Here is a 24,683-nt window from a genome sequence, read left to right on the forward strand (position 1 = left end):
AATTCTGCATGACATGCAAAATGTGCAGGCTTCCTCCAACTCGTTAAGCATCACAATACAATTAAATATAACATAAAAAGATTGATTAGACAAAGTATGGTTGCACTTTAAGATTCAAACTGGAAGAAGGAAAATTTTTACCTGTCCAACATACAACTTTTTGTCAGGTCTTAGCATTATATAGACACTGGAAGCACCAATTGTTGATGGAGCTGGCTGTTCCCTGGCAGCAATAAGAACACAATTCATTGTTGCCATTTCTGACGGATTTTTCATTTTATACAGCTCAATAAACTTTTTCTGACAAATAAGACTGATAACATCTTCAAGTTTCTTGTTTGAAATTCCCATTCGCTGCATTAACTTTGTGCTAGAATCCAAAGCTATTTGTCTTGTACCATTTAATTGGTCAGAGCTTTTATCTGTGCTATTGAGGTCAGTATCTGAACAAAGAGGTCTTATTTTGTCTTTCTTCTTTGGTATCTGATTCCCGTAAGCTGAGTGATACAATTCTTCTGCTCTTTGGATTAATATTTCTGGAATTCCTTCTCTCTGAGCTGTTTCAAATGCTAGACTCTCTTTACAGACCCCATCAATGAGTTTCCAAGTTGGTATTGGTTGACCATCAACATACTCAGCTCCCATTGCTTTATACACAGTCTTCTTGATTTTCAGGGGTAAATCAAAAATTCCATGCAAGTGGGTTGATACAATTCCCAAACAGCCAATTGCGTCCAGGGTTTCTATGACACTTCCAGCAATACATGTCCCTTTTGCAGTTTCTGTTCCTCGACATATTTCATCTATAAGTACAAGACTGCTTGAAGTGGCACCAGTAATCAGAGAACGAATTTCAGACATTTCAATCTGAGGCATGTCAGACAACTAAGAGTCATAATGTTGCCTTCAAATGCCATGAGACTCTACTATATCAGCAAGGAAAAGTGAAAAATGATGAACAGAAACACCAACACCTAGAGTCAAGATTATTATACACAAACAAATGAAATAGCTTCACTCACAGAAAGAACATATGCTATAAGTGGAACTAACACCATCATCACCTACAGATTGATCCAAGAGAACGATGCAAAGGAAGAAGACTCCAAAATAAGAACCAATACGATAACCAGAAGAGAGAGATTACCTTTTTTACCATAATAAAATACAGTAGAACTGCTATGTACTAAAGATTCTTTTGTCAAAAGGGGCACAAAGTTCTTGTTGCACATCCACTGTACTCAATCCACTCATTGGGATGGAGAGGATAAGAACATTGCGCCAAATGTCTAACAAAACCACTCACGGAATTGTGCATCCCTCTTGACTATGGAATGCAATCAAATACAAGTAGTCTTAACAAGCAAAAATCTTTAACAAGAAGCAAATGCAAGCATAAAGTGAAACGCTAATCTGCTACAATCGCAGCAAACATCATGATACAACACCTATGTCTTGGTTTATTTGCAGATAAATTACTAGGTTTCTAGCAAATAGGACCAGAAGAAACCAAATATGCTACAATTCAAGAATATAGAACATATTACCTGAAATGAACTTTTTCCATCAGCAGGACTATCATATGATTTCATATGCAGCATAATTGAGTCAAAGTGAGGAATGACAGCTGATTCAGCTGGAACCATGAACCCACACATTCCTAACAATGCGGCTGCACACAATGATCGCAGCAAGCTTGATTTGCCCCCACCATTTGGACCAGTCAAAAGAAACATGGACTGCATATCTACTGTATTCTGTACACCAGTCCCTCGTGCTGCATCAAACCAATAAGGAGATAGATCAATTATCTTCATTCCCACAGTTCCATTAAGTGCCTCCGCGTCCTGCATTTTAATGGCATGTAATTGGATCATACGAATAACAGATAACAATATAAAGACTTTCCCCATTAAGGGGTCATTTGGTACAAAGATTAATAACACAGGGATTAGTAATGCAGCGATTATTTTTTATCTAGTGTTTGGTTCATTGCTTCCCACCGAATCTTGTGTTTAGATTAAAACTCTACAAATAGCTTCTTTCCAATTATACCCTTGTATTGTTATGAGCTTTTCTATTTTATGTAATTGAGTCAAGATAGATAAATACTAGATTAATTTGTTTTTTTTGTGGTCTTCTAACTAGCTAAGAGAAGAACAATTTGGATGTCATGTTTGCTATTTTCTCACTTGAATTATTTGAGAGTAAATAATTGTCATCTTAATAAACTAGTCACTCACAAATTAATTATCAATTTTCAATTTAAAAAAGATAGACCATCTAAGTTTAAAACCAAAAAAAGGGTAAACAGTTGTAAAGTCAAATAAACCATCTCTGTTTATACCTAAAAATTGCAAGTTGTAATTTTAGTATGTATGCAATTTTATAAATTGTTCAAAATACAAATAATTAGAAAACCACATATATATCAACAAATAATACATTCAATTAAAATCACAAATGTCATGTGGTGATATATTTGCCTTTTCAATTAGTAAATGTTAAAAAAACCCACATTTCAAATATTGTATTGATTTGTAGTTGATTTATTTAGCAATAAACAACTCTCTCTAAATAATAAAATTTGTAAGCTAATTTATTTAAATAAAATTTACTAATACAAATATAAAACATAAAATCAAGAAAATAAATAAAATGATTAAAAGGATTTAAGGGGTATTTTTGTCTTTACATAGCTTAATCCCATGGTATTAAACCCATGCATTACTAATACCACCAAATGGAAGGTATTAGTTAATACCATGTAGGGTGTGGATTAGTTATACATAGGCCCAAAATTCCTACCAAACATAGTACTAAATAATACCATACATAATACATGGACTATTTGTCCTAATACTTCCTACTAAACGACCCCTAAATGAGACCAAGATGAGGTTTGTATTTCATGTCACATTTTTCTCCTTAAGTGAACAACCAAGGATTAGATGGGGAGGCCTGGCCGAGGCCAAATCTTTGGAGATTGGAGAGAAGTTGGTGGCTATGGGAAGTAGTGGTTACACAGATAATATGTTGGCTACAACAATTGACTGCATAAGGGAAGAAACTAGAGAGGTTTTAGGGATCTCGAGGGGGGTATTGTAGGTGGGCACAAAGGGGTTGATAGTGGAATGAAGAGGTCTAATGAAAAGTGGAAGCCAAGAAGGCTGCTTACACGACGTTAGTGGAAAGCTTAGACGAGAAGAATAAGAGGAACGAGTAGAGGTATAAGACAGCGAAGAAGGAAACAAATCTAGCAGTCATGATGGCTAAACCGAAAGCTTCTGAGCACTTTTATTAAGAGCTCGAGGGAAAGGGCGGGGATAGAAAGTTGCATAGGCTTTCCAAGACGAGAGAGAGAAGGGTCTGTGACCACGACAAAGTGAAGTGCATCAAGGAAGAAAATGGTGAAGTGTTGGTAGAAGAGCCACATAAAATGGAGATGGCGGACATATTTCCACTAGCTCTTGAATGAAGAAGTGGACATGGATATCGTGTTGGGTGAGTTATAGCCTCCAAGAGTCTTGTGGATTTTAGGTATTGTAGGTGCATATAAGTTCTGGAGGTCAAGGAGGTCATTTGTAAGATGAGAAGGGGAAGAGCAACTGGGCCAAACGAGAACCCGATAGAGTTTTGGAAGAACACAAGAGAGACAAGTATGGAGTAGCTGACTGACTTGTTTAATGTCATTTTCCAGACAGCTACAATGCCAAAAGCATGGAGATAGACTACAATGGTGTCATTGTACAAGAACAAAGGTGGTATTCAGCATTTCAACAACTATAAGGATATCAAGCTACCATGTCATACTATGAAAGTTTGGGAGAGGGTGGTCGAAATAAGGATGAGTAGGGGTGTGTCTATATGTGAAAACCACTTTGGATTTATGTTAGGACGGTCAACTAAAGAAGTCATCCATCTTGTAAGGAGATTGTTGGAATAGAATAGGCCTATAGGGACAAGAGAGACTTATATATGGCGTTCATTGACCTGGAAAAGGCGAACAATAAAACCCCTAGAGAGGTCTTCTAGAGATGTTTGGAGGGTAAAGGTATCAGTGGGCTACAATTGGGCAATTAAGGACATATATAATGGAGCTAAGACCCGAGTTAGAACAGTGGGAGGTGACTCGAGACACTTTCCGATCATGATGAGATTGTATCAGTGGTCAACCCTTGGCCCAATCCTATTTGCCTTAGTGATGGACGAATTGACACGGATATTTAAAAGGAGATGTTGTAGTGTATGTTATTTGCAAATGACATAGTATTGATAGACGAGACGTGCAGTGAAGTTAATGATAGGCTGGAAGTTTGGAGATAGATCCTTTTTTTAGGAAGGTAACAATTGTATTTCTGTTAAACAAAACTTTGACACCCAAAAAAAGGGCCAAGTTTAGATCTTTACAAAAACAAACCAAAAGGTACAAAAGACCATTGTTCAAAAACCTATATTCTTATACATTGCCAATTAAGTCTATTAAGTTACCTACTTCCCCCAATATACTTTGTTTACACCAAAAAAAGAACAAATTAAGACAATTTATCCTAATTTTATGGATAGAACTGCTAGTGCCTTCAAAAAATCTGGAATTCCTTTCTTTCCACACACTCCACCAGATTCAAGCAGGGATGATCTTCCACCAATCCTCCTCCCCTCCTCTGTACCCTACACTCCACCAGCTGCTTAGAAGCCCCAGAGTAGAGCTAGGTATTACCCCTTTTATCCCCAAAATACAAAAAACATATGCCACAGATTTATAGTTGACTTGCAATGTAAAAAGAGGTGTTCATTGTTCTCAACCTCCTGGTCACATAAAAGACACCTTGAACAAATCTGAAAACCTCTTCTTTGTAAGTTGACTTGAATTAGGCATGCTTTCTTAATCATCAACCAAACAAAACAAGACACCTTATTGGAATTTTTACTTTCCAAACTTGTTTCCAAGGCCAATTTACCTTAATAGGGCCTCTCTGATTCAGATTCCAGTAAACAGATTTTACTGAAAAAATTCCTTTGTTATTCATTTTCCATCTAAGTCTATCATGGCAATCAGATGTACCACCAAAAGATCCCAGTAACTGCAACATTCTGATAAAACTCTCAATTTCCCAATCATTTAGAGCTCTTCTAAAAATCAAATCCCAGCCTTGTAGACTCCACAATTGATGGATCATTTCATGTTGTTGTAAACTTATTGAATAAAGCACCGGAAAAGTAGATTTCAAATTGTTCTGCCCAATCCAGTGATCAGCCCAGAAATCTGTCTGTATACCATTGCCCACAATAATCTCTACATTATCCCAAAAATTCTGCCACTGGTTTCGAATAGTTCTCCAAACACTACAACCATATGCGTTGTTGACTTCATGTGTAGTCCACTGATTTAGCATCTGATATTTCTGGGAAATGAGAACCCTCCAAAGTGCCCTGTCCTCATTGTTGAAACTCCATAGCCATTTTTGTAACAAACTTCTATTGTGTATTCTCATTTTTTTTATACCCAAACCATCATGTTTCTTGCTTAAAGTGAGAGCATACCAATTAACTAGATTAATGCTTTTATTCTCCTTATTACCTTGCCAGAGAAAATCTCTTCCCAATCTATCAATCTTTTTTTCAATTCTCTTGGTCAGAGGGAAAACAGACATCATATATGTAGGTAAAGCATCCAATATAGAGTTATAAGAGTCAGTCTACCACCTAAAGATAGGTACTGAGATTTCCACCTTGATAGTCTTTTTTATAAAATCTTTCTACGACTCTATAGAGAGACTTTTGGCCCCCAAAGGCATCCCCAAATAGATTGTAGGAAAAGCACCTACCTGACATCCAATATTGCCCGCCAGAGACAACAAAGTTGGTACATCATTAACTGGGTATAGGAAACTCTTGGACCAGTTAACATGTAATCCAGACACAGCTTCAAAGAAGGTAGGAATGGCTCACATGGTCCACTTCAGCTTCACAAAAAACTAAAGAATCATACAATAGATGGGATATTTCCATTCCTTGAGTACCATTAGATTGGGAACCGAAGTCCCTTATCCAGTCATTAGATTGAGCAACCTTAATCATATGATTAAGTCCCTCCATGGCTAACAAAAATAGAAAAGGTTGGAGGTAGATCCTAGAGTCTAAAGTTTCAAGTTAAGCAAGACTAAAACAGAAAACCTGGAGTGCAAGTTCAGTGACGTAACGCATGAGGCGGTGGTGGAAGTGAAGATTGATGCACAAGGCATACCTCTACGACTAGCAATTCATTTATTTTCAAACCGACCCATTTACTATCTATTATTTGATGAAAGGGGAAGCTTCAAGTATTTTGGGTTCATAATCCAAGGAAGTGGGGAGATTGATGATGATGTCATACGTAATATTGGAGTGAGGGGTGAAATGGAGGCTAATGTGCGATAAAAATGTGTCATCAAGGCTTAAAGTAAGTTCTACAAAGTGGTGGTTAGACCAACATTGTTGTATGGGCCAATCAAGAACGTCCACGTTCAAAAGATGAATTTAGCGTACATGAAGATGTCTAGATGGATGTGTGGACACACTATGAGAGACATGATTAGAAACAAAGTTATACGGCAAAAGATGAGAGTGGACTATGTAGAGGACAACTAAGGTAAGCGAGGCTGAGATGGTTCGGGCAGGTGAAGAGAAGGTGTGCGGATGCGCCCGTTATGAGGTGTGAGAGGTTGGTATTAATAGAAATTTAGAGAGGTAGAGGTACGTCGAAAAAAGAATCGGAAGAAGGTGATTAGACAAGATATGACGTAACTTCAACTTATTGAGGACATAACCCTAGATAGGAAGGTATGAAGGTCAAGGATTAGGGTAGAAAGTTAGTAGGTAGCCACTGTCGCTCGTTAGGTGGGAGAGACAGGGGGCTAGCCCCATATCCACTTCTCTTTAATAGTAGTTAATAATCGCGTAATTTCTTATTCTTCAGTGTGTTTTTTGCTATTTGCTGCTTCATTTTGCTCCATCTCTTGATATATTGGTGTCATTTTTCCTTCTTGCAACCCTTCTCCGAATAACTTCTCTTTTTGAGTCGAGGTCTATCGGAAACAGTTTTTCTACCCTACAAAGGTAAGGTAAGGTCTGCGTACATCTTACCCTCCCCAGACCCCACTTTTGGGATAACACTAGGCATATTGCTGTATTTTTCTCCCTGTGTTCTTCCACAATGGAAAATACAGCAGACACTAATGCACCAGTCATCATAACCAAATTCTGAAAATGTATTTGTGAAGTTTTTCAAAGCCATCTGGTGGAGATATGTGAAGTGTTAAGTTATACCAAGCTGTGGAGATACTAATATTTAGAAAGTGTCAAAGAAGCAAAGATCCTGAAGAGTACCCGACATTTGTTAAATTGTGTGATTGTTGGGAAAATCCAATTTCTTCTCCTCCCTTCACTGATAAGAAACCAAGATTAAGATTATGAGCTCAAATCACAGGAAAGGTAAACAGGTGAGTGAAAAATAATGCAGAGCTCTGAGCACATTCACATACAATTCTATAAAGTGAAAAGGCTTTAGCTATTGGACATTGATGAGAAAATTTTATGACATTTCAATATAAAGAACCAACAGAATATAACAGAACACCTAGAGAGAATTCAAGAAAGCCCCACCTATATCCTAAATTCACTCCATATGCACTTATAAGTTTTTACAAATCTATGAAATAGATCCAGCTAGTACTACAGACTAGTACAAATCAGCTTTCATTAGTTCCTTGCTGCAGCCTGCAGCTAAAATCCAATGTGACTTAAAAGGTTTACTTTTTTGTCTTCTTTACCCAAGTTGACAATAAATAGACCTTGAGCCTAACTCAACCTCAAAAGTTAGATCATGAGGATTGCCCAAGACCATAAATCACTCCCAAAACCAACGTAGGACTTTAACACCTCCGCACACCTAGGGACTGGACAATTGGAGAGTGGATAACATAACACAATGGATCGACAATGAGAAACACAACAACAATGATCGATGGGGACATTGAGAAACACAACAACAATGATCGATGGGTTTGACTCTGATACCATGTGAAGAAATAGACTTTGGGTCTAACTCAACCCAAAAAGCTTGTTCATGAGGAGAGGATTGTGCAAGACCATATGAGGAGACCCTAACTCATTCTCTGAATCAATGTGGGACTTAACACATTGGATCGACAATGAGAAACACAACAACAATGATCGATGGGGACATTGAGAAACACAACAACAATGATCGATGGGTTTGGCTCTGATACCATGTGAAGAAATAGACTTTGGGTCTAACTCAACCCAAAAAGCTTGTTCATGAGGAGAGGATTGTGCAAGACCATATGAGGAGACCCTAACTCATTCTCTGAACCAATGTGGGACTTAACACAAGTAATAAGTTTTATGTATCAACAAAACATGAACTAAGCCTACTTTTATTTATGCAACATCGTTCTCTATAAAGTCATGAGGTCCTCTAAACATGATGGTATTTCATGTGTAATCAAAAAATACAGCAACAGTTTAGCATCTGGAACAGTACGCTCTCCCACACTTGAAAAGACGTGTCAGTTCCATTCATTTTGAATTTTGTGCACCATTGTGTTAGATAGACAATGCCCTATCCTTCTCCTCCCACTTGATTCTTCACTAGCACATCAGCTTAACAGAATTCATAACAACATGTACAGGCTCATTCTGTCCATATCATGCAATAGATGAAATAGTTTTGATGTCACAAAATTCTTTAATGGCTTATAGCAGTCACTATGATTCTTTGTGTAGAGAAGTACGGATTAAGTTGTTCATCAGTTCAACAAACTGTTTTTTCAGATTATCAGTAGGTTTGTATCACTAACCTCACATGAGAAAATAATGCCTTTGCTATCACAATCAAGACGGATGCAAAGATAAGGATATTGATCTTAGATTGTAATTCAGAAGAAAGTCCCCTTAGCAATTCCAAGACTCTTGACTTTGCCTTGGCATTTGCCTCATGATACCTGCGAAAGAGATTCAAACAATTATTTACCAAAGAAAGTATTTTCTTGTAAGAATCACAAATTGGCCTCAAAGTAAGTAAAGGAACCTAGCTATTGCATCTTCCACCCTCATTGTAGTGAACCATTCTTCTCCAACCTTCTTCCCCTTTGAATCTAGAGCAGGTCTGAGATGCTTCATTTGTTCTTCTCCAGTGGTTCCAGCCCAAACAGTTGGAACAAATCGCTTTCCCTTAAACCATACAGCTCCATGCTCTCGAGCATACAGAATCTCCCCTTTAGTTCCCCCAAGTGGGGCCATGGTGGCCCTTATTCTTGAAATAATAGGCAGGAAATCTTCTGTTATCTAGAAACAGAATGGAAGACCAGTTAAATATTTGGGAGTTTGGTTGTTTAGTTCATTAATTTCAGATTCTTGTGTGTCTCTTTCTTCTTCTTTTTTTCTCGTTTTTAATTTTGGCTGCCAGCTTGGAACTGACTTGCATCGTTGCTTCTTAAAGTACAGGTCGAACTTCTATAATTCAAGATCTATTTGCCAGGAGCAATTAAAACTACTTCTCCGAAAATTTTATTTTTATAGATCATTTGTTTCAGACTCAGAATTTCAATCTGGTTAGTCAACCAACAAAAACATTATACAAAACTACAGAGCAAAAGCAATGTATATTTTAGCTATCAAGAAGAGTTCTAAAGCACCAGATGCACAACTTGTAAATCATTAGAATTATGAAGATAAATAAAAGAGACTCACAGCTAACGATAAAGCATCCGCAGCCTTTTCTACTTCTGCATATGCTTCCTCCAAATGGATCCTCTTGACACGGCCTTTCCACAAAGATTCCATATCTTCAAAGAAATCGTTTGGGATGATAGGATAGGAACTTATCTTTTGATCACTTTCACCATGTACGGATATTATTTCACTGATTCTACAAGAAATCTCTCCACATTCAAATACCTAAAGTAACAAGGGGTTAATCTTAATCAGATCTACAATCAAAGCACCTTTTGCAAGAATTGGCAAAAATAAAATCTAAGTCAAATTAGTCGATACATGAGCAGCTACACAAAGCACCTAGCGCATGGACCAAACTAAAAAAGGCAAAAACTAAAATCAGTGTAAACCCTACAAGGGAGAAAGAATTACAGAAAAGCAAGAGGTATATGCATGTATCTTACCACCAGGAAGCTAAATTATGATCAACAAAGTTTATAATTCTAGTATATTGAATGATTATTACACACCTCTAATTGTTGTTAGTCCATGTATAAGCTATAAAAGAGTATAACCATCCTAAGAAGTATCACAATTTAGTATTTCCTTAACTCTTTTGATGATCTTCATACCTAAACTTTCTATCGAGCACCTAGAGTTGTAATAGAGTTGGCATAAAAGGTTCTCACCAGGTATAAAAAGTAGCTATGCTTTTACAATGTTAGAAGAAATTTAAACATTTATACAGGAGTCATTCAATTGACAAGATACATTCTTGCTAGACAGTGAGAGTAGCTCTATACTTTCATCTTTGATCTCTAAGCCCATACAATGCAAAAGCATTCTCAAAAAAGGGAAAAAGGAAAAAAAATTAAAAAGGAAAAGAAAAAGCTGAATGATTCCGGTCCACCTATCCCAAACAGCACGAGATTATTGCTCTTCATGCACCACTCAATAATAAACTGTACATGAAGTCTTTGTAACTGGAAGTGGAATTAAAACCCAAACATCACTTACTAGTGTATCAAAATCAACTTTTAACCCAGTTGCCACCCAAGTAGGATCCATCAGTAACTCTAAAATAGCACGAAGCTCTGAATTTCTATACAACTGCAGTATCTCTTCGACCATGCTCTTTATTTTGCAGAACTCTACATGATTTGCCTCCCTCAACTCAAGCAGTTTGACCAGCTGTAAATTGATAATAACAAAGCGCAACAGCAATGTTTACAAACTAAAGCACAGAAAGCTAAGAATTGTTTGGGAAGGGAAAGCAGCTTGAGGAAGAGAGAAGTTCTTTTATACTACTAACTCAAAACACATAACATAATACCAGAACCAATGATCTATATAATGAATAGTAGATAGAAGTATCAATGCTGCCAATCTGATGACAAGTTCAGAATAGTAGACAGAATTGATGGACATATCTCCAGAAGTCGTGGCTTATAGAAGAAATTCATTGCAATCATCTGTTTTATGTCTTCTTCTTCTTTTATGAAGTAAGGTGTTATCAATTAAAAAGGCATCAAGAAGATGCATAAGGTGCAAAAATTACAAAAGTGATGACTCTTATCTCTGCTAGTACAGAAAAATCTACGCTAGGATCAAAGTGCTAACAGTCATTACAAAAGAGTGATGACTGTTTCACTCTATCAAAAAGAGATATGACTGTATTATGTCATTACAAGAGAGAGATTTCTAGTCCAGAGATAAAAATTCAACAAGACAAACCAATCTTATCTGAATCACAACAATGAACATATGACAGGAACCAAGTGATGAGTTCGGACAAAATAATGTTGGTACACAAAAGGCCTCTGAAACTCCCAACATTAAGCTCTAACTAGCAACCAATTCATTCACTTTTGAACTGGGAAAAGAGAGAATTAACCAGTCATTGAAATTTCACAGCCTCAGAGTTTATAGGCATCAGCACTAAAATGTAGGCTCTTATTTTACACAAGAAATACTACTAAAATAACACAACCCAACTTTACTAGTTAAGAAGAAAAAAATTGTTACAGCATATGAACAGAACTCCATCGAGAAATATCTGCATATCAATTACAAATAGAGATATTTTGCAGTGGGAATAAATTGAATAATGAAGTGCAACCTTTGCGGATGATATACAAGTAAAATCAGGAATTGAACATGTGACGCTCATCATAAGTTTGCATGCCTCTGCAGAAGCAAATGAAACATATTAGTAAATAAAAATTCATGAGTTGTTATCAGCACTGAAGATAAGAAATAAGGAAGATATATTAGCCATATATGGCACTTCAAGAAAATTTCTTGGCACAAACAAGTCTCTTCCCCCGCCCCCTCCTCTCCTCATTGTGGCTAAAGAAAACAAAGCAACTACGCCTTAATCCCATACTAATTGAGCCAGCTCTGTGAATCTTTCGACTTAGCTCAATGTGAAGAATTTCATTCCAATACTTAACAGCTTTGTCTTTTATAGATTAGGATTTCTCTATTACTAGAGATTCTCTACACTTTTGTCCTAACAAAGCTCTTGACACACTAAAAAGATGGCAAACACAAAACCTAAAGTAAGTTTGCCAACGCGAATAATCCCTAATGAACTAGTTGGACACTGCCCAAATTAGGACAAATTAGTCATTGCTCAACCGTGGTTTTATCTCAAAGTCCACCAACCCCTTGTGCTTTAAAAGAACTCTAACTCAATCAAACCTCAAAGCTTACAACCTTGATCTTTACTTCACTAGCCAAGTGTGACATTGTAGAGCTTCTTATTGACTTCAACTTTTATTTCCAAACAAGTAGCAACAGATTTTTGTGAGTCAATAGAGAATATCAGAGAAAATACTTTATCTAAAAAAAGAGAATATCAGAGAAAAAACATGCTCCACATGTTTGCTTTAAATATGAATAAGAGAACAATATCAGCAAAATATGATCTTCAATAACTTTTGTACATATTAGGACAAACTTTTTGTTTTTATTAAATTTATATTGCACTCCATAAGGTCCTAATTAGCATAAATGATTGGATTCTTTTGGGAGAACCATGTTTTTGAGTAGGTTCTCCCCTTTCGGTATACCATTTGGTCCACTTGTATACAGTGATTTTCCACCTATCAATTAAGTCATTCTTGTAAAAGAAATGATTTTTCACAATCCCAAAGTTTTACTAGATTAGAAGTTTGTTACAATTTGTGCTATTTTCTCATGAAATCTGATAGAGAGAGAGACAGAGAGAAAGAGAGGAGATAGGGAGCAAAAAATACTATAATTATTGTGGATTCAACTCACGATAAGAATGACAAACAACAAAAAGTTAATTATAACTCTCTTTTCAGAGAATATACTTTTGAGATTTTTTTTATGGGACTGTCTATTTAGAAAATATACTTGGAAAACCCCATTAACGAGGTCCACCTATGCAAGAGAAAAGAAGAACATTATTCCTTGAGTGAGTAAAGTAGGAACTATTGATCAGATGCCTGAATCATCTAAAGTGTTGCAATCATCTAGACCTAAATAATGTGTGAGAGAACAGGTAGGGTTGGGCTGTACAAAGACCAATCCTAACAACCTACACTCGGAGCTTCCTGGTCGTTTGAGAAAGAGACGAGATGAGATGAAATGAAGGGGCAGTCTGAAGGCAATAAATTAGAGGTGGAACAGAGGGCAGTGGTCATAGTCATTGCTGGGGTTGTAATATTTGCATAGGTCGTGGCAGTGACGGGAAAGGAATGAAACAGACAAAAAACAGATAGAGAGAAGGGGGTTCAAAATGAGTGGTAGGGAGCACGAAGGAGGCATTAACAGAGAACAAATAAGGAGAACATCTATGCAATGTCCATGAACCAGTTTCTGTTTGAACAAAATAACAAAATTATTTAAAAAAGAAATTTCTTGTTAAGCATAAAGTATGTTAAATAGAAAAAGGTGATATCGGCTACCCAAGCCAAGTATGTAAGCTCAATTTAATGCTCAGAAGTTATACGAGCTGAACAGAAAAAAAGCACAAAGTTGAGGCAATCAAGCTGCCTTAGCTTGGATGCAACACAAATGTGATGCCTCATAATTGGCTGATCAATAGGCAGGAGTACGTGATTTATCAATTGAATCGTGGTGAAGAATTCTGTCAAGCAGATTACTGCTGGTAATGCAGTCAAATGAACTAAGCTGATTGCAGCCCTATATGTGATAGAGCTAGTAACAGGCCCATTACTAACCAGAAAGACCAAAATTTATCAACTGAATCATGGAGCAGATCTCCATTCAAGAAGAGGAGCAAAGTGTTACCAACTGAGTGCATTTGAAGGATTTAGACAGCCAGTAGAAATCTAATACAAAGATAAAAGGACTAAGAGAAGTCAAAGAGCCTGTGATATTTCCCTACTAGCACTCATGTGGGTCCTGTTGAAGGAAGGAAATACGAGAGCTTTCGAGGGGATAGAGAATGAAAAAACACATTTAAGGAACACTCTCATTCCTAGTTACCTTTTGGAGCACATATGGGGTTTCAGTTTGTACAGAAGATTGGGAATCGTTCATAGAGAATCCTATTTTAATGTAAATTCTCTACTTTTTGGTATACTACTTGTATACGGGAGATTTTCCCATTATTAATAAAACTATTTACCTTATCAAAAATAAAAGGAAGAAGCCAAATATTGAAACTTCACTCACTGTGATATGACAAACAAAACAAAGTTAAAGCTGTCAATATGATCTTAAAATTGATCAAATCTATGATGTAATTAGTAAAATGATTGTCATCATGAACAAGTGAGGGATGCACGAATATCTACACAAGATATTTCTCACCTTGAATGTCTGAAGAAATCTCATAGGCCGGTGGATTTAAAAGAAGATCCCTAATATACCTGATAGAGATAATATCACGGACACCACAAATACCAGAACATCAAATGTAAAAATAAGAAAGAAAAAAATGATACAAGATAGAAAAAAGATAAATGTTATAAAGAAATAAGTGAACTATCAGGAAGATTAAATAAGCACTTCAAAGTAGCATTGAAACAAAAGTCAGTATTCAGAAGGTCATAACTGCTGAAAGAAGAGGAAGTTATCCACCTCAAAACTTTTTCCAAGAAAATACTAAAATGGAAAATACGGTGAAAGGTTTGTGCACACTCTACCCTCTCCAGACCCCACTTGTGGGATTTCACTGGGTATGTTCTTCTTGTTGTTGGAAAATACAGTGATCTAATGAGGCCTAAGTGAAATTAGTCACATGTCTTAGACTAAGCTACAAAATCAGAAGGAATACCCCATTTCTGTCTGTGCTTCTTATGGGTTACACCTCTCTTGTAACTTGGACAAAATCTACTTAACCGACCCAGTGTTTATCTAATGACCACATGATTTGGGGGTGCAACAGATACAAGAACTAATTCTGTTCCTTTGAAGTATTTCAATAACCACATTACGAGTAGAAAAACTCTTTCGAAGCATATTCAAAAATTAAAATATAGTGCACTATCTCATACCAACATGTGCAGACTATAAAATCGGCTTACGTCAAAGGAGTAAGCTATTCGTCAGGTGTTTAGCACATTCTTCTCTAACTAAAACACCCAGACCACAGATTAATTCACTGAACCCCATTTATTCTTCTCCTCCTCAATCTTAACGGTCACCTCCCACTCTCTCACCCCCAACCCCAACCCCAAGTCTCCTGTAAAGCTAAACCATGAAAATAAAAGAAGCTGTAAATTTTCAAAGATCGTAAATTACCTATACATGTGGATCTCTATACAACAAAAAGACAAGTACCAGCTCAAACAAACAAATACGAGTTCTAATGGAGCTATAGGTTCTCAATGTCTGGAAAACAAATACAGTAATTGTATAATGCTGCTAACAGTTATCCCAACACTTTTGATAATTCTGTAGCTAAGACAAGGATTATTGAAATGGAAGTTGGGTTGAGCAAAAACTATAGCAGGACAGGTACAAAACAATTATTGCTGGTTTTTGGGAGCGGAGTTTCTATAAAGAAACAGAGAGAACTCCATGCAGTAAGGGCAGACAATTGTTTGCAGTAAAACAATGCTCACTTACAGAACTGGTAGACCACTGCAATGTGGAGGAAGCAACACCTTTAACAAACATGGAATCCCTTCGGTTGGAATAGCACCTAAAGGTAATAAACCGCGGAAACAGATGTTTCAGCCAAGGGTGACACCACCACTAATGACAGAATGTAACTGAATTAAACACAGTTTAATCATTACCAATTTGTGTGGCAGTTCCCAGGTGTAAAGGACGGGGCCTATTTTCTGAAACAACAGTGACATTTCTGAATGGAATGTCATCATCGAGACCATAAAGCTCTTTTACCTGAAATTTTTCATTACTTTGCATGTTGTAATTTCAAACTGAAGTAACAGGGAGGGTCACAAACAATGAAACAATGTGAAGCCAAACCTTGAACAAAAGCTCATCGATAGGATTTCCATCCAACCATTCCTGCTGTCTAGCATTACATTCTCCCCACAAGAGTCCACCTTCACCAAACTCTCCCCAACGCGATGTTCCTGTGAGGAGACCCTCCAGATAAATGGAGGACTGAATAACATTTACATATATAAATAGAGTAAATTCTGAACAGAAGTGTTGCCTTCTGATCTAAAGTTACATGCTACAACCTTAACATCATTGTAGACTCAAAACACAATATTTGATTAAATAAACCTACCAACCTCCCCTCTCTCCTTCCCTCTTTTTCGGAACTGGATAGCAAAACAAATTAGTTGAGTCAATGGAAGACCTAAAAGTAGCACAGAAGTTGAACATGTTCAGGAAAAGTCCACAACAAACTCTTCAAGGTTTCGTTTCGACCGGTCATATCCTATGTGGTTTTCAACATTTAAGTGAAGGCTAATTCACATCTCAACTCACCTTACTTCCCTGATTAATATAAAGAACCAAATTATTAACAACTTAACAACCACTCTGAATGCCAAAATTACAGAAACTCTGGTAACTCAGCTGCCAAAGCGTGCTTTCAATCCTATAGACTGGAACTTAGACCTCAAATGCATACTTATAATGTATGATACTCACAAGACACCCAAGTAGCCTCATGGATTAAGCTTCATTGCCCAAGTCTAAGGAGGACTTGGTAAGAGAAAGGGACGAAATATAGAACTTCATAAGAGAAAACATTTGCATATTGTCTTATTCGATTAAAAATAAAGAAGAGTAAATGATTACTACCCATTGGAGATGGATTGGGTCAGTTTGGTTTTTTTTAATTGAATTTGTATTTATTATTTTTTTAAAATATCCATCAGGAGTTGGATTTTCTGACGAATGTGATTTTTGTGCTAGAAAGGGGAAAATTTGTGATTTTTGTGTTAAAAAATAGTTAAGTGACTTAAGTGAAAAAAAACACATATTTATATGACCATCTATGACACTTACCCATCATGTGTTCAGTTCCTCAATTAGAATAAATTTAAGTTTAAGTAGTGTTACCTTCTCAAAAAAAAAAGAAACAAGATAATAATAATTAAGTTCCTTCCATTTCTTCCCTATCTTGAAAATCCAAGTTTATTATGGTAGCTTCTTTAATAACTCATATGAAATTAGGTTCACAAGCCCTCTATAAATACCCAAGACCATAAGATTTTATTTTCATCATATTTCACATATAATTGAGCATCACCTCACTAAGGTTAGTTTAATTATTTCCTTTTGCTTATTATATTTCTTCATACTGAGGTTCGTTTAATTATTTCCTTTTATTTATTATAATGCTTCACATTAATTGTTCCTGTACAAGTCAAATCTCTCTATAACTACATCATTTGTCTGGATTTTTTTCAACTGTTGTAGAAAATGTAAAAAATCAACTCCAAAGAAAACTAAAACATTTTCGTGAATTCACGTTGTTATAGAAAGGCCTAATTGTAACAACTCATCTTTTCCCCATGATTGATCAACTGCAAAAATGTACTCAGTTATCCTATATATATATATACCGTCAAACCTCTCAATAAATGCATCATTTGTCCGAATATTTTTTGGTGGTTATAGAAAACGTGAAAAATTGATTCAAAAGAAAAATTGCAGTTATCGTGAATTTATGATTGTTATAAAGAGGTGTAATAACTAGATTTTTTTCTATTTTACCCAATGATTAATTAACTACAAAATGCCCTCGCTATCATGATTATATATACCGTCAAACTTCTTTATATCTGCATCATCTATCATTAAATGTTATAGAGATGAGTGTTATAGAGAGGTTTGACTGTAAAAACTAATCATTTTTTAGAGAGATTTGACTGTAACAACTAATCATTTTCCCCTTTTTTTGTCCAACAATTATTTAACAGTGGAAATGGCATTGTCCTTTGATGATAACGGTGATCGGAGGCGCGAGATTTGCACGGAGCTGGAGGATGTGAGGCACCATCTAAGAGGAATTGATTTGCAAATGCGAGATGCTATATCAGCACGCAATGTTAGAGGGTTGATTGATCTGCTAGATAGGCGTGCTACTTATTTGGAAAGAGAAGCTGAACTAGAAAAGGAGCTTGAGACTAAATATAACTTCTTTTATCGTAGGTACCTTTGATTGATTTTTATTTTCTTCCCTATATGTAGGAAGATTATAAGAATTGTTATGATGGTTGATTGTTGGGGAAAAATTGAAAAAGATAATAAAGACAAAAGAATTTAATTCTCTTTGCATTTGAAATCCTACACCTAAATGATGTGTTTGTGTTGAAGTATATGTATGTTTTTCGTTTTCTTTATTAATTATCTTCACAAGGTAGGTTGAGATTTGCATAAACACGAATTTCACATATGATCACGTAACAATCACTCACAAAAATCACTTTAACTATCATTTCTAACATAAAAATAACTTAACTTTTGAGTCTACTAACACAAATCATACAACCTGAAAAATATTAACTTCCCCATGGATAACTCATTTTTTCTCTTTTTTAAAAAATTTGATAATAAAAATTCAATTAACAAGCACCGACCCGACCCAAAACCCATATGAAGAAAGTAAAATATTAAAAGAACGAAATAGAAGTACAGAATGCCGGCGACTTACGCCTCAAATTCTAGGGCATAGGCCCTATGGATCTATGCCTTTCATTTGCACCCCAAAACGTTTTTGGTATACCCCACTCGAGGAATTTTTCCTAAAATCACCATTGAAAACATGGGTCGCAGGTTGCTCCATTTTACTAGGTGGATCTTTTTATCACTATTGTCTTCCCAAAGAAAGTTTCTTCTTACAACATCAATCTTGTTGACCACAATGACAAGATTAGGAACAAGGACATAATATCTACGAGACTATGACAACATTAATGAGCACCAATTTGCCTCGCAATGATAAGTACTGACTCTTCCAATTGGAGAGTTTCTTCTCACACTTTTCCATTACTCCATTCCATATCTTCTTGGAGTTACGTTTTGCCCCAAAGGCCATTCCCAAGTAAACAGTGAGCAATTCTCCAATCCTCCCCCTAGAATGTGAGCTAGTTCTAGCTAATTCTTGTAGATCTGGGACCATTCACTTGGTAACAAGACTTCTATTCCAGTTAAGTTGATATTTTGTAGAGAAATAGCTTCCAAGGGTACAAAAATCACTCTCAATATCTTTTAGTTGGTCTGTATCACGAGCACAGAAATGAGAGCGTCATCAACATATTGAAGGTGAGATATTTCCACGTTACAGTCTGCCCTGTGATTAACCTTGAAGCCCTTAATCCAGTTGTTTTTCTGCCCTCTTTATCATATCATTCAGACCCTACATTGCTATAATGAAAAGAAATGGGGACAGTGGATCCCCCTGCCTAATTCCTCTCTGGGAAGGAAAGAACCCTGTTGGAGTGCTATTAACAAAACGGAAAATCTGACTATACTAATGCAGCATTTGATCCACCTCTCTCCAAAAATCATCTTCTTCAGTGAATCTAGCAGATAGTTCCAGTTTATATGATCATAAATAAGCCTTCTCAATGTCTAGGTTGCATAGGATGCCAGGGGTCTTGTTTCTGCCTTGTGTCTACACATTCATTAGCAATTAGTGTTGCATCCATCATTGTCATCCTTTTATAAAGGTCATTTGTTGTGCATCTATCAACTTGCTACCACTTTCTTTAGCCTCTCATTCAACAGTTTTGAAATAATTTTGTAAACACTCCTAAACTGATTGGTCTGTAGTCTTTCAGTTTTTTGGCACCAACTTTCTGGGGATCATGGACACAAAAGTGGCATTGAAGCTTTTTCCAAATATGCATTGCTTATGGAAATTATGTACAGCAGCTATGACATTTGTACTGACCACCTCCCAGCACTGAATAAAGAATGTCATACAGTACCCATCAGACCCTGGGGGGCTTTATCCCCTGCACAAGACTTCACTGCTTCCCAATCCCATATCTCTTGTGGGTCAAAACAAGTTTTGAAGTATCTCATTATCCTCAACTGTTATCCTTGGCCAATCCCTCATATCACTTGAGGCCTCCACTCCTATATTTCTGTGTAGAGTTTCGGGTAGAAAGACACTATCTCTTCTTTTGAAATCTTTGAATCTCTTATCAGTACCCCTTCCACTTGCAACTGATCTATGCTGTTATACCTTCTGTGGGCACTGGCTTCTCCATGGAAATAACTTGTATTTTGTCCTCCAATTTCAACCATAAACTCGGGATCTTTGTCTCCATGCTGCTTCTTTATGTTTTGCAATCTCTTCATATTCCATGGACAGGGATGTCTTGGTATAAATTTCTTCATCAGAGATATACCTCTTATCATGAATTTTATCCAAGTCCTCCACTCCATGCTTTTCTTTTTCATGCATAAGTACAATAGCTTGGTCCACAGAAGTAAACACATGCTGGTTTTCTTCAACTTGTTCCCCATCTTTTTCTTCTGAGTTCTCTGTCTGAGAACTATGAACTACATGCCTCACAAAAATCGTTTTTATCGTTTGACTGCTTCGGGTCGTAGTATTAGCAGCCACTTTTCCGATTAGTCCTTTGATAAAATAAAAGGGCTTCTTTTGGTTTTTAATTCCAGCAGACCTTGAGCAAAAAGATCTGGGCCCAAAGGTGTTTCCCCTTTGCTTGCCCAGGGCCTTTTGGAAAAAGATAGCTCATGTCCACGTGGTAGGTCAAATGAGTTATAATCAAATCCTTGTACTTCCCTGCTACTCCCCATGTGCCCTGTCCAATCCTTTTTGAATTGAACGCATCCCCTATATTGTAGGGTTCTTCTGTTATCCTTTGTCTTATAATTCTTTCATTCTTCTCCTCTCCAATGGAATCTCTGACCGGCACATCGACTTATATCTGGATCTCTGGTATTACGCCTTTAAGCACGCCTTTGACAACATTGGCTCCACCATTGAAAGGAAACCTTGAAATTCATGCAGAACCAAGTTCCTTTTAGAATATGTAGCCTCAATAGCTTCAAGGAGAGGTAGGGGGTTATTTAATTGTCATGTAGTCTCTTGTCCTTCAATATGTATTTCTACCTATTGCCTCAATTGCTTTGTATCTTGCCATTTTGTTGTTATATTATTCTTACAATCCTGCTTCCGAAACATTTCTTTTGGGCCGACGGTCTATCGGAAACAGTCTTTCAACCCCACAAAGGTAGGGGTAAGGCATGCGTACATCCTACCCTCCTCAGACCCCACTTGTGGGATTACACTGGGTATGTTATTGTTCTCGTTGATAGCTTCGAGGAGAAACTAGAAGCTATTGCAACCCATCTCATAAATATTTATCCCATGTATTAGTCGCCCATCTGCGAATTTCCGACAGAATTGTGACGTCAGAGGTTGCTCAATACAAATGATCTCCCCATCTTCTGGACTTTTGCAGCTCCCATCTGTCTTGAGGCCCATTTGATGTTCAGGACAGAATCCAACTAAAAGAGCCCTGAATCTTTTTTTTTTTGATTAAGTAAGTGAGATTTCATTAAGGCATCCAGTAGATGCAAAGATACAAAAAGGGGATCTGTCAGCTCAGTAAGAACAAAAAACTTATAGAGCTAAGGAGCTGACAAAATCCAGGTAGTGATCTAAGTTATTTACAGGGGAAAAGTTAGCCCAGCTAAAAAGGTTAACCAAACAACTAGCCTTAAGCTTACAAATTGGAGTTAAAACTCCATCAAAAAACCTCCAGTTTCTTTCATTCCAAATAACCCAAAAAATACAAGCTGAGATTTTCCCGATGGATTTTCTAACTTCCATGGAGCTCCAACTAGTTGGTGTTAAAAGAGCCCTGATTCTGTTTTCTTAAATGGTGTTGGTTCTGGACTTCTGATTGACACCTTGATATAATTGACCTATCAATCATTTAAGGCAATCTCCATCCACCCTGGATTAAATGTCATCTCAGGGCAATAATAACTGCTCTGCTCCTACCTTGAATGTTAATGATTGTAATGTAGAGGGCATGACTATTGTAGTTTCTTGTGCAGAAAGTGTCTAAGAAATGGTCACGAAGTCTCCAACTTTTAACAGAATTCCGCTTCACCTTCGATGCTTCCTTTAGTGTGTCACACAGCTACTTCATCGTCTTACTGTTGAACATTGTTCTTCTGATAAGATTACGGCTTCTCTCTGTCCATTCGTACCATTCCCCTGATCTGGAATCATTCCTAGCAACTTCAGATGATTTAAAACCCACTGTGAAGTACATTGTATCGATCCCCATGAAGATTTGTAATAAACAGACTAATCTTTGTGTGTCCTATGGAATATACCGAATGTTATACATGAAATGATAGTACCTAAAAAGGATGGACACCTTGTCGATGTCATTCCGGTGAAAAAATTTCTTTTTTTGATAAGTTCATTCAGATGAAACTTTGTATCTTTTATGGATCAAAAATAGTATTTTATTCTACTACTATCCATAAAAACACAGTTGGGTCTCTATCCCTAAAGTTCTAAACTTCAAAAAGCCATCAGGACCATATTTTATGCAATCAAACCAAACTGCTGTCCTACAGTAACATTGTGAATTGGTCTCTATCTCAAATTTAACTTCACCTACATATCCAAACAAATATATACAACTATAACTAGAATGCCAGATTATGTGGATATTAGGTCCCTTAGCCGAGCTACTTTACTCCCTAATCAGCAACGGTAAAAACAAAAAGAGCAATCTGCAAACCTGAAGAATTGCTCTTCAATGAATTATGCAAAAACAAATGATGGCATCGACAAGTACGAAGCTTGGTGACTACGGCTTCTTCAGTTAGGCCATCCTCCACAGAGTAATTCTTCATAGTCTCATAAACATAGGTAATGCAATATCCCTTTGCTGAACGGGATATTCCTGTATCCACCAAATTATAACTCTTAGTTTGTTATTTGCAAGTAAAATTACTTCATCTTTCATAAGTAATAAATATGAGATGCTAATGAACAAAAAAATTGTTTGTTACTTAAGTGGTCAAGGGAGCAGTCACTACTCAGTAGGAAAAGGACTAGGAAAAGGACTTCTAGCATAGGAAAGCTCTGAATTATAAAATCTTGGAATGAAATGGGTCCAAATGGAGCAAAACAGATAGTGATGATTCATGTGTGCCAAGGAGGGTGTATTTTTTCACTTGGCTAGCCACTAGAGGGGTGATTTTGACAACGGAAAAGCTTAGAAAGCAGAAGGTTGTCTGCGCCAGTTGGTGTTACATGTGCAACCAGGTGGGCGAGGATATGAATCGCCTTCTTCTACATCACGGGCTTACCATGAGATTATGGTGGGATATGTTTAGATGGTATCACACTCCTTGGATAATACCAAGAACCGTGAAAGATTTGATGCTCAGTTGGACAAGCGGGAGAAGGAGGAGAAGACGAAGGGCTTGGAACGTGGTTCCAATTGCATTAATGTGGGTAGTTTGGAAAGAGAGAAATAGGAGAGCTTTTAAAGGTGTAGAGTCAAGTTTCTTGTAGTTGAGGAGTAGTCTCCACTCCCTTTTTTTCCTTTGATGTTAACAAAAAGTTCCTTGTTGTATAGAGGATTGGGAGGAGTTTGCAGAGTATCATATTTTGTAGAGTCTTGATCTTTTGGTATAACCTTTGTATAGGCCGTTTTGGTATGTTTATGAATGAAAATTATTTTACTTGATAAAAAAAATAATCTACCCAAATTAGCTTGGAATTGAGAGTAGTTGCAGCCTATATTCTGGCTTTTAGCTGGAGAATAAGTGGTCAAGCAGTAATGACTGAGGTCAAAGCTGGAAAGTGTATTTGAAGGGAAAATATTGATAAACACAAGGCCAACATTATGAATACTGAAAAAAGTAAGAAGTCAGGCTTGGACGTAAACAGCTTACAATTAGAACCGATGACTCTGTGCTTGCAAAATCAATTACATAAAAAACATCGGTTCCATGCATGGGCAGCAATTATTTAGCTTTAAAACTAAATAGCAAGAGAAACCAATTTATGAAAGAAAAATTTGCTCCGTCATACCAACAACAGGCATTGGTTCTGGAAAATCAAGATCTTGATCATCCCCCACAAGGCCAAAAACATAGGGACTGCCTGGATGTGCATGCCTGAAATATTGAGAACAAGTCAATTGTAAGTCGCCACAAGTTAGGATCGTCCAGCATCCTTTCTAAAGGTATAAAAATGTCAGTGATGTAGGTCTTATGAATATATAAGATACTTTGGTTTATGCTAGCCTGCTGAAAAGCTTTTCTCATTTCTCACAACTGATACTTTGCATCTCAGCAGACATTAAATAGTATATTCAACTGACACGGAAAAATCCAAGAGATACAAAAATTAAAACGGTATAATCGCACCCAGAAATAAAATTGTACTTGTAAGAAATCTTGAGATATTCATAAGTAATTACCCTGATATAAATCGGCTTTTACGAGCACGAGCTTGAGTTGGACCCTGAACTTCCTCCACGACACACTACAAATGCAAACATGACACAGCTGTACAA

General features: G+C 36.8%; 1 protein-coding gene across 1 annotated transcript in view; it reads right to left on the reverse strand.

The window, feature by feature from the left end:
• The window catches only part of LOC129883199 (DNA mismatch repair protein MSH1, mitochondrial), a 32,052-nt gene that overhangs the window by 840 nt on the left and 6,529 nt on the right, over positions 1–24,683 (reverse strand). Inside the window, exons 7-21 of the mRNA XM_055957803.1 lie at positions 24,588–24,652; positions 24,197–24,282; positions 22,893–23,057; positions 16,153–16,262; positions 15,960–16,065; positions 15,787–15,862; positions 14,527–14,585; positions 11,837–11,904; positions 10,735–10,908; positions 9,754–9,960; positions 9,092–9,348; positions 8,862–9,005; positions 7,369–7,426; positions 1,548–1,847; positions 142–867 (exon numbers count right to left, since the gene is read on the reverse strand). Of these exons, the coding sequence (XP_055813778.1) occupies positions 142–867; positions 1,548–1,847; positions 7,369–7,426; positions 8,862–9,005; positions 9,092–9,348; positions 9,754–9,960; positions 10,735–10,908; positions 11,837–11,904; positions 14,527–14,585; positions 15,787–15,862; positions 15,960–16,065; positions 16,153–16,262; positions 22,893–23,057; positions 24,197–24,282; positions 24,588–24,652 (2,601 nt within the window). The remainder of the gene's footprint in view (positions 1–141; positions 868–1,547; positions 1,848–7,368; positions 7,427–8,861; positions 9,006–9,091; positions 9,349–9,753; positions 9,961–10,734; positions 10,909–11,836; positions 11,905–14,526; positions 14,586–15,786; positions 15,863–15,959; positions 16,066–16,152; positions 16,263–22,892; positions 23,058–24,196; positions 24,283–24,587; positions 24,653–24,683) is intronic.

This window comes from Solanum dulcamara, chromosome 3, assembly GCF_947179165.1.
Source record: "Solanum dulcamara chromosome 3, daSolDulc1.2, whole genome shotgun sequence".
NCBI classification, from domain to species: Eukaryota; Viridiplantae; Streptophyta; class Magnoliopsida; order Solanales; family Solanaceae; genus Solanum; species Solanum dulcamara.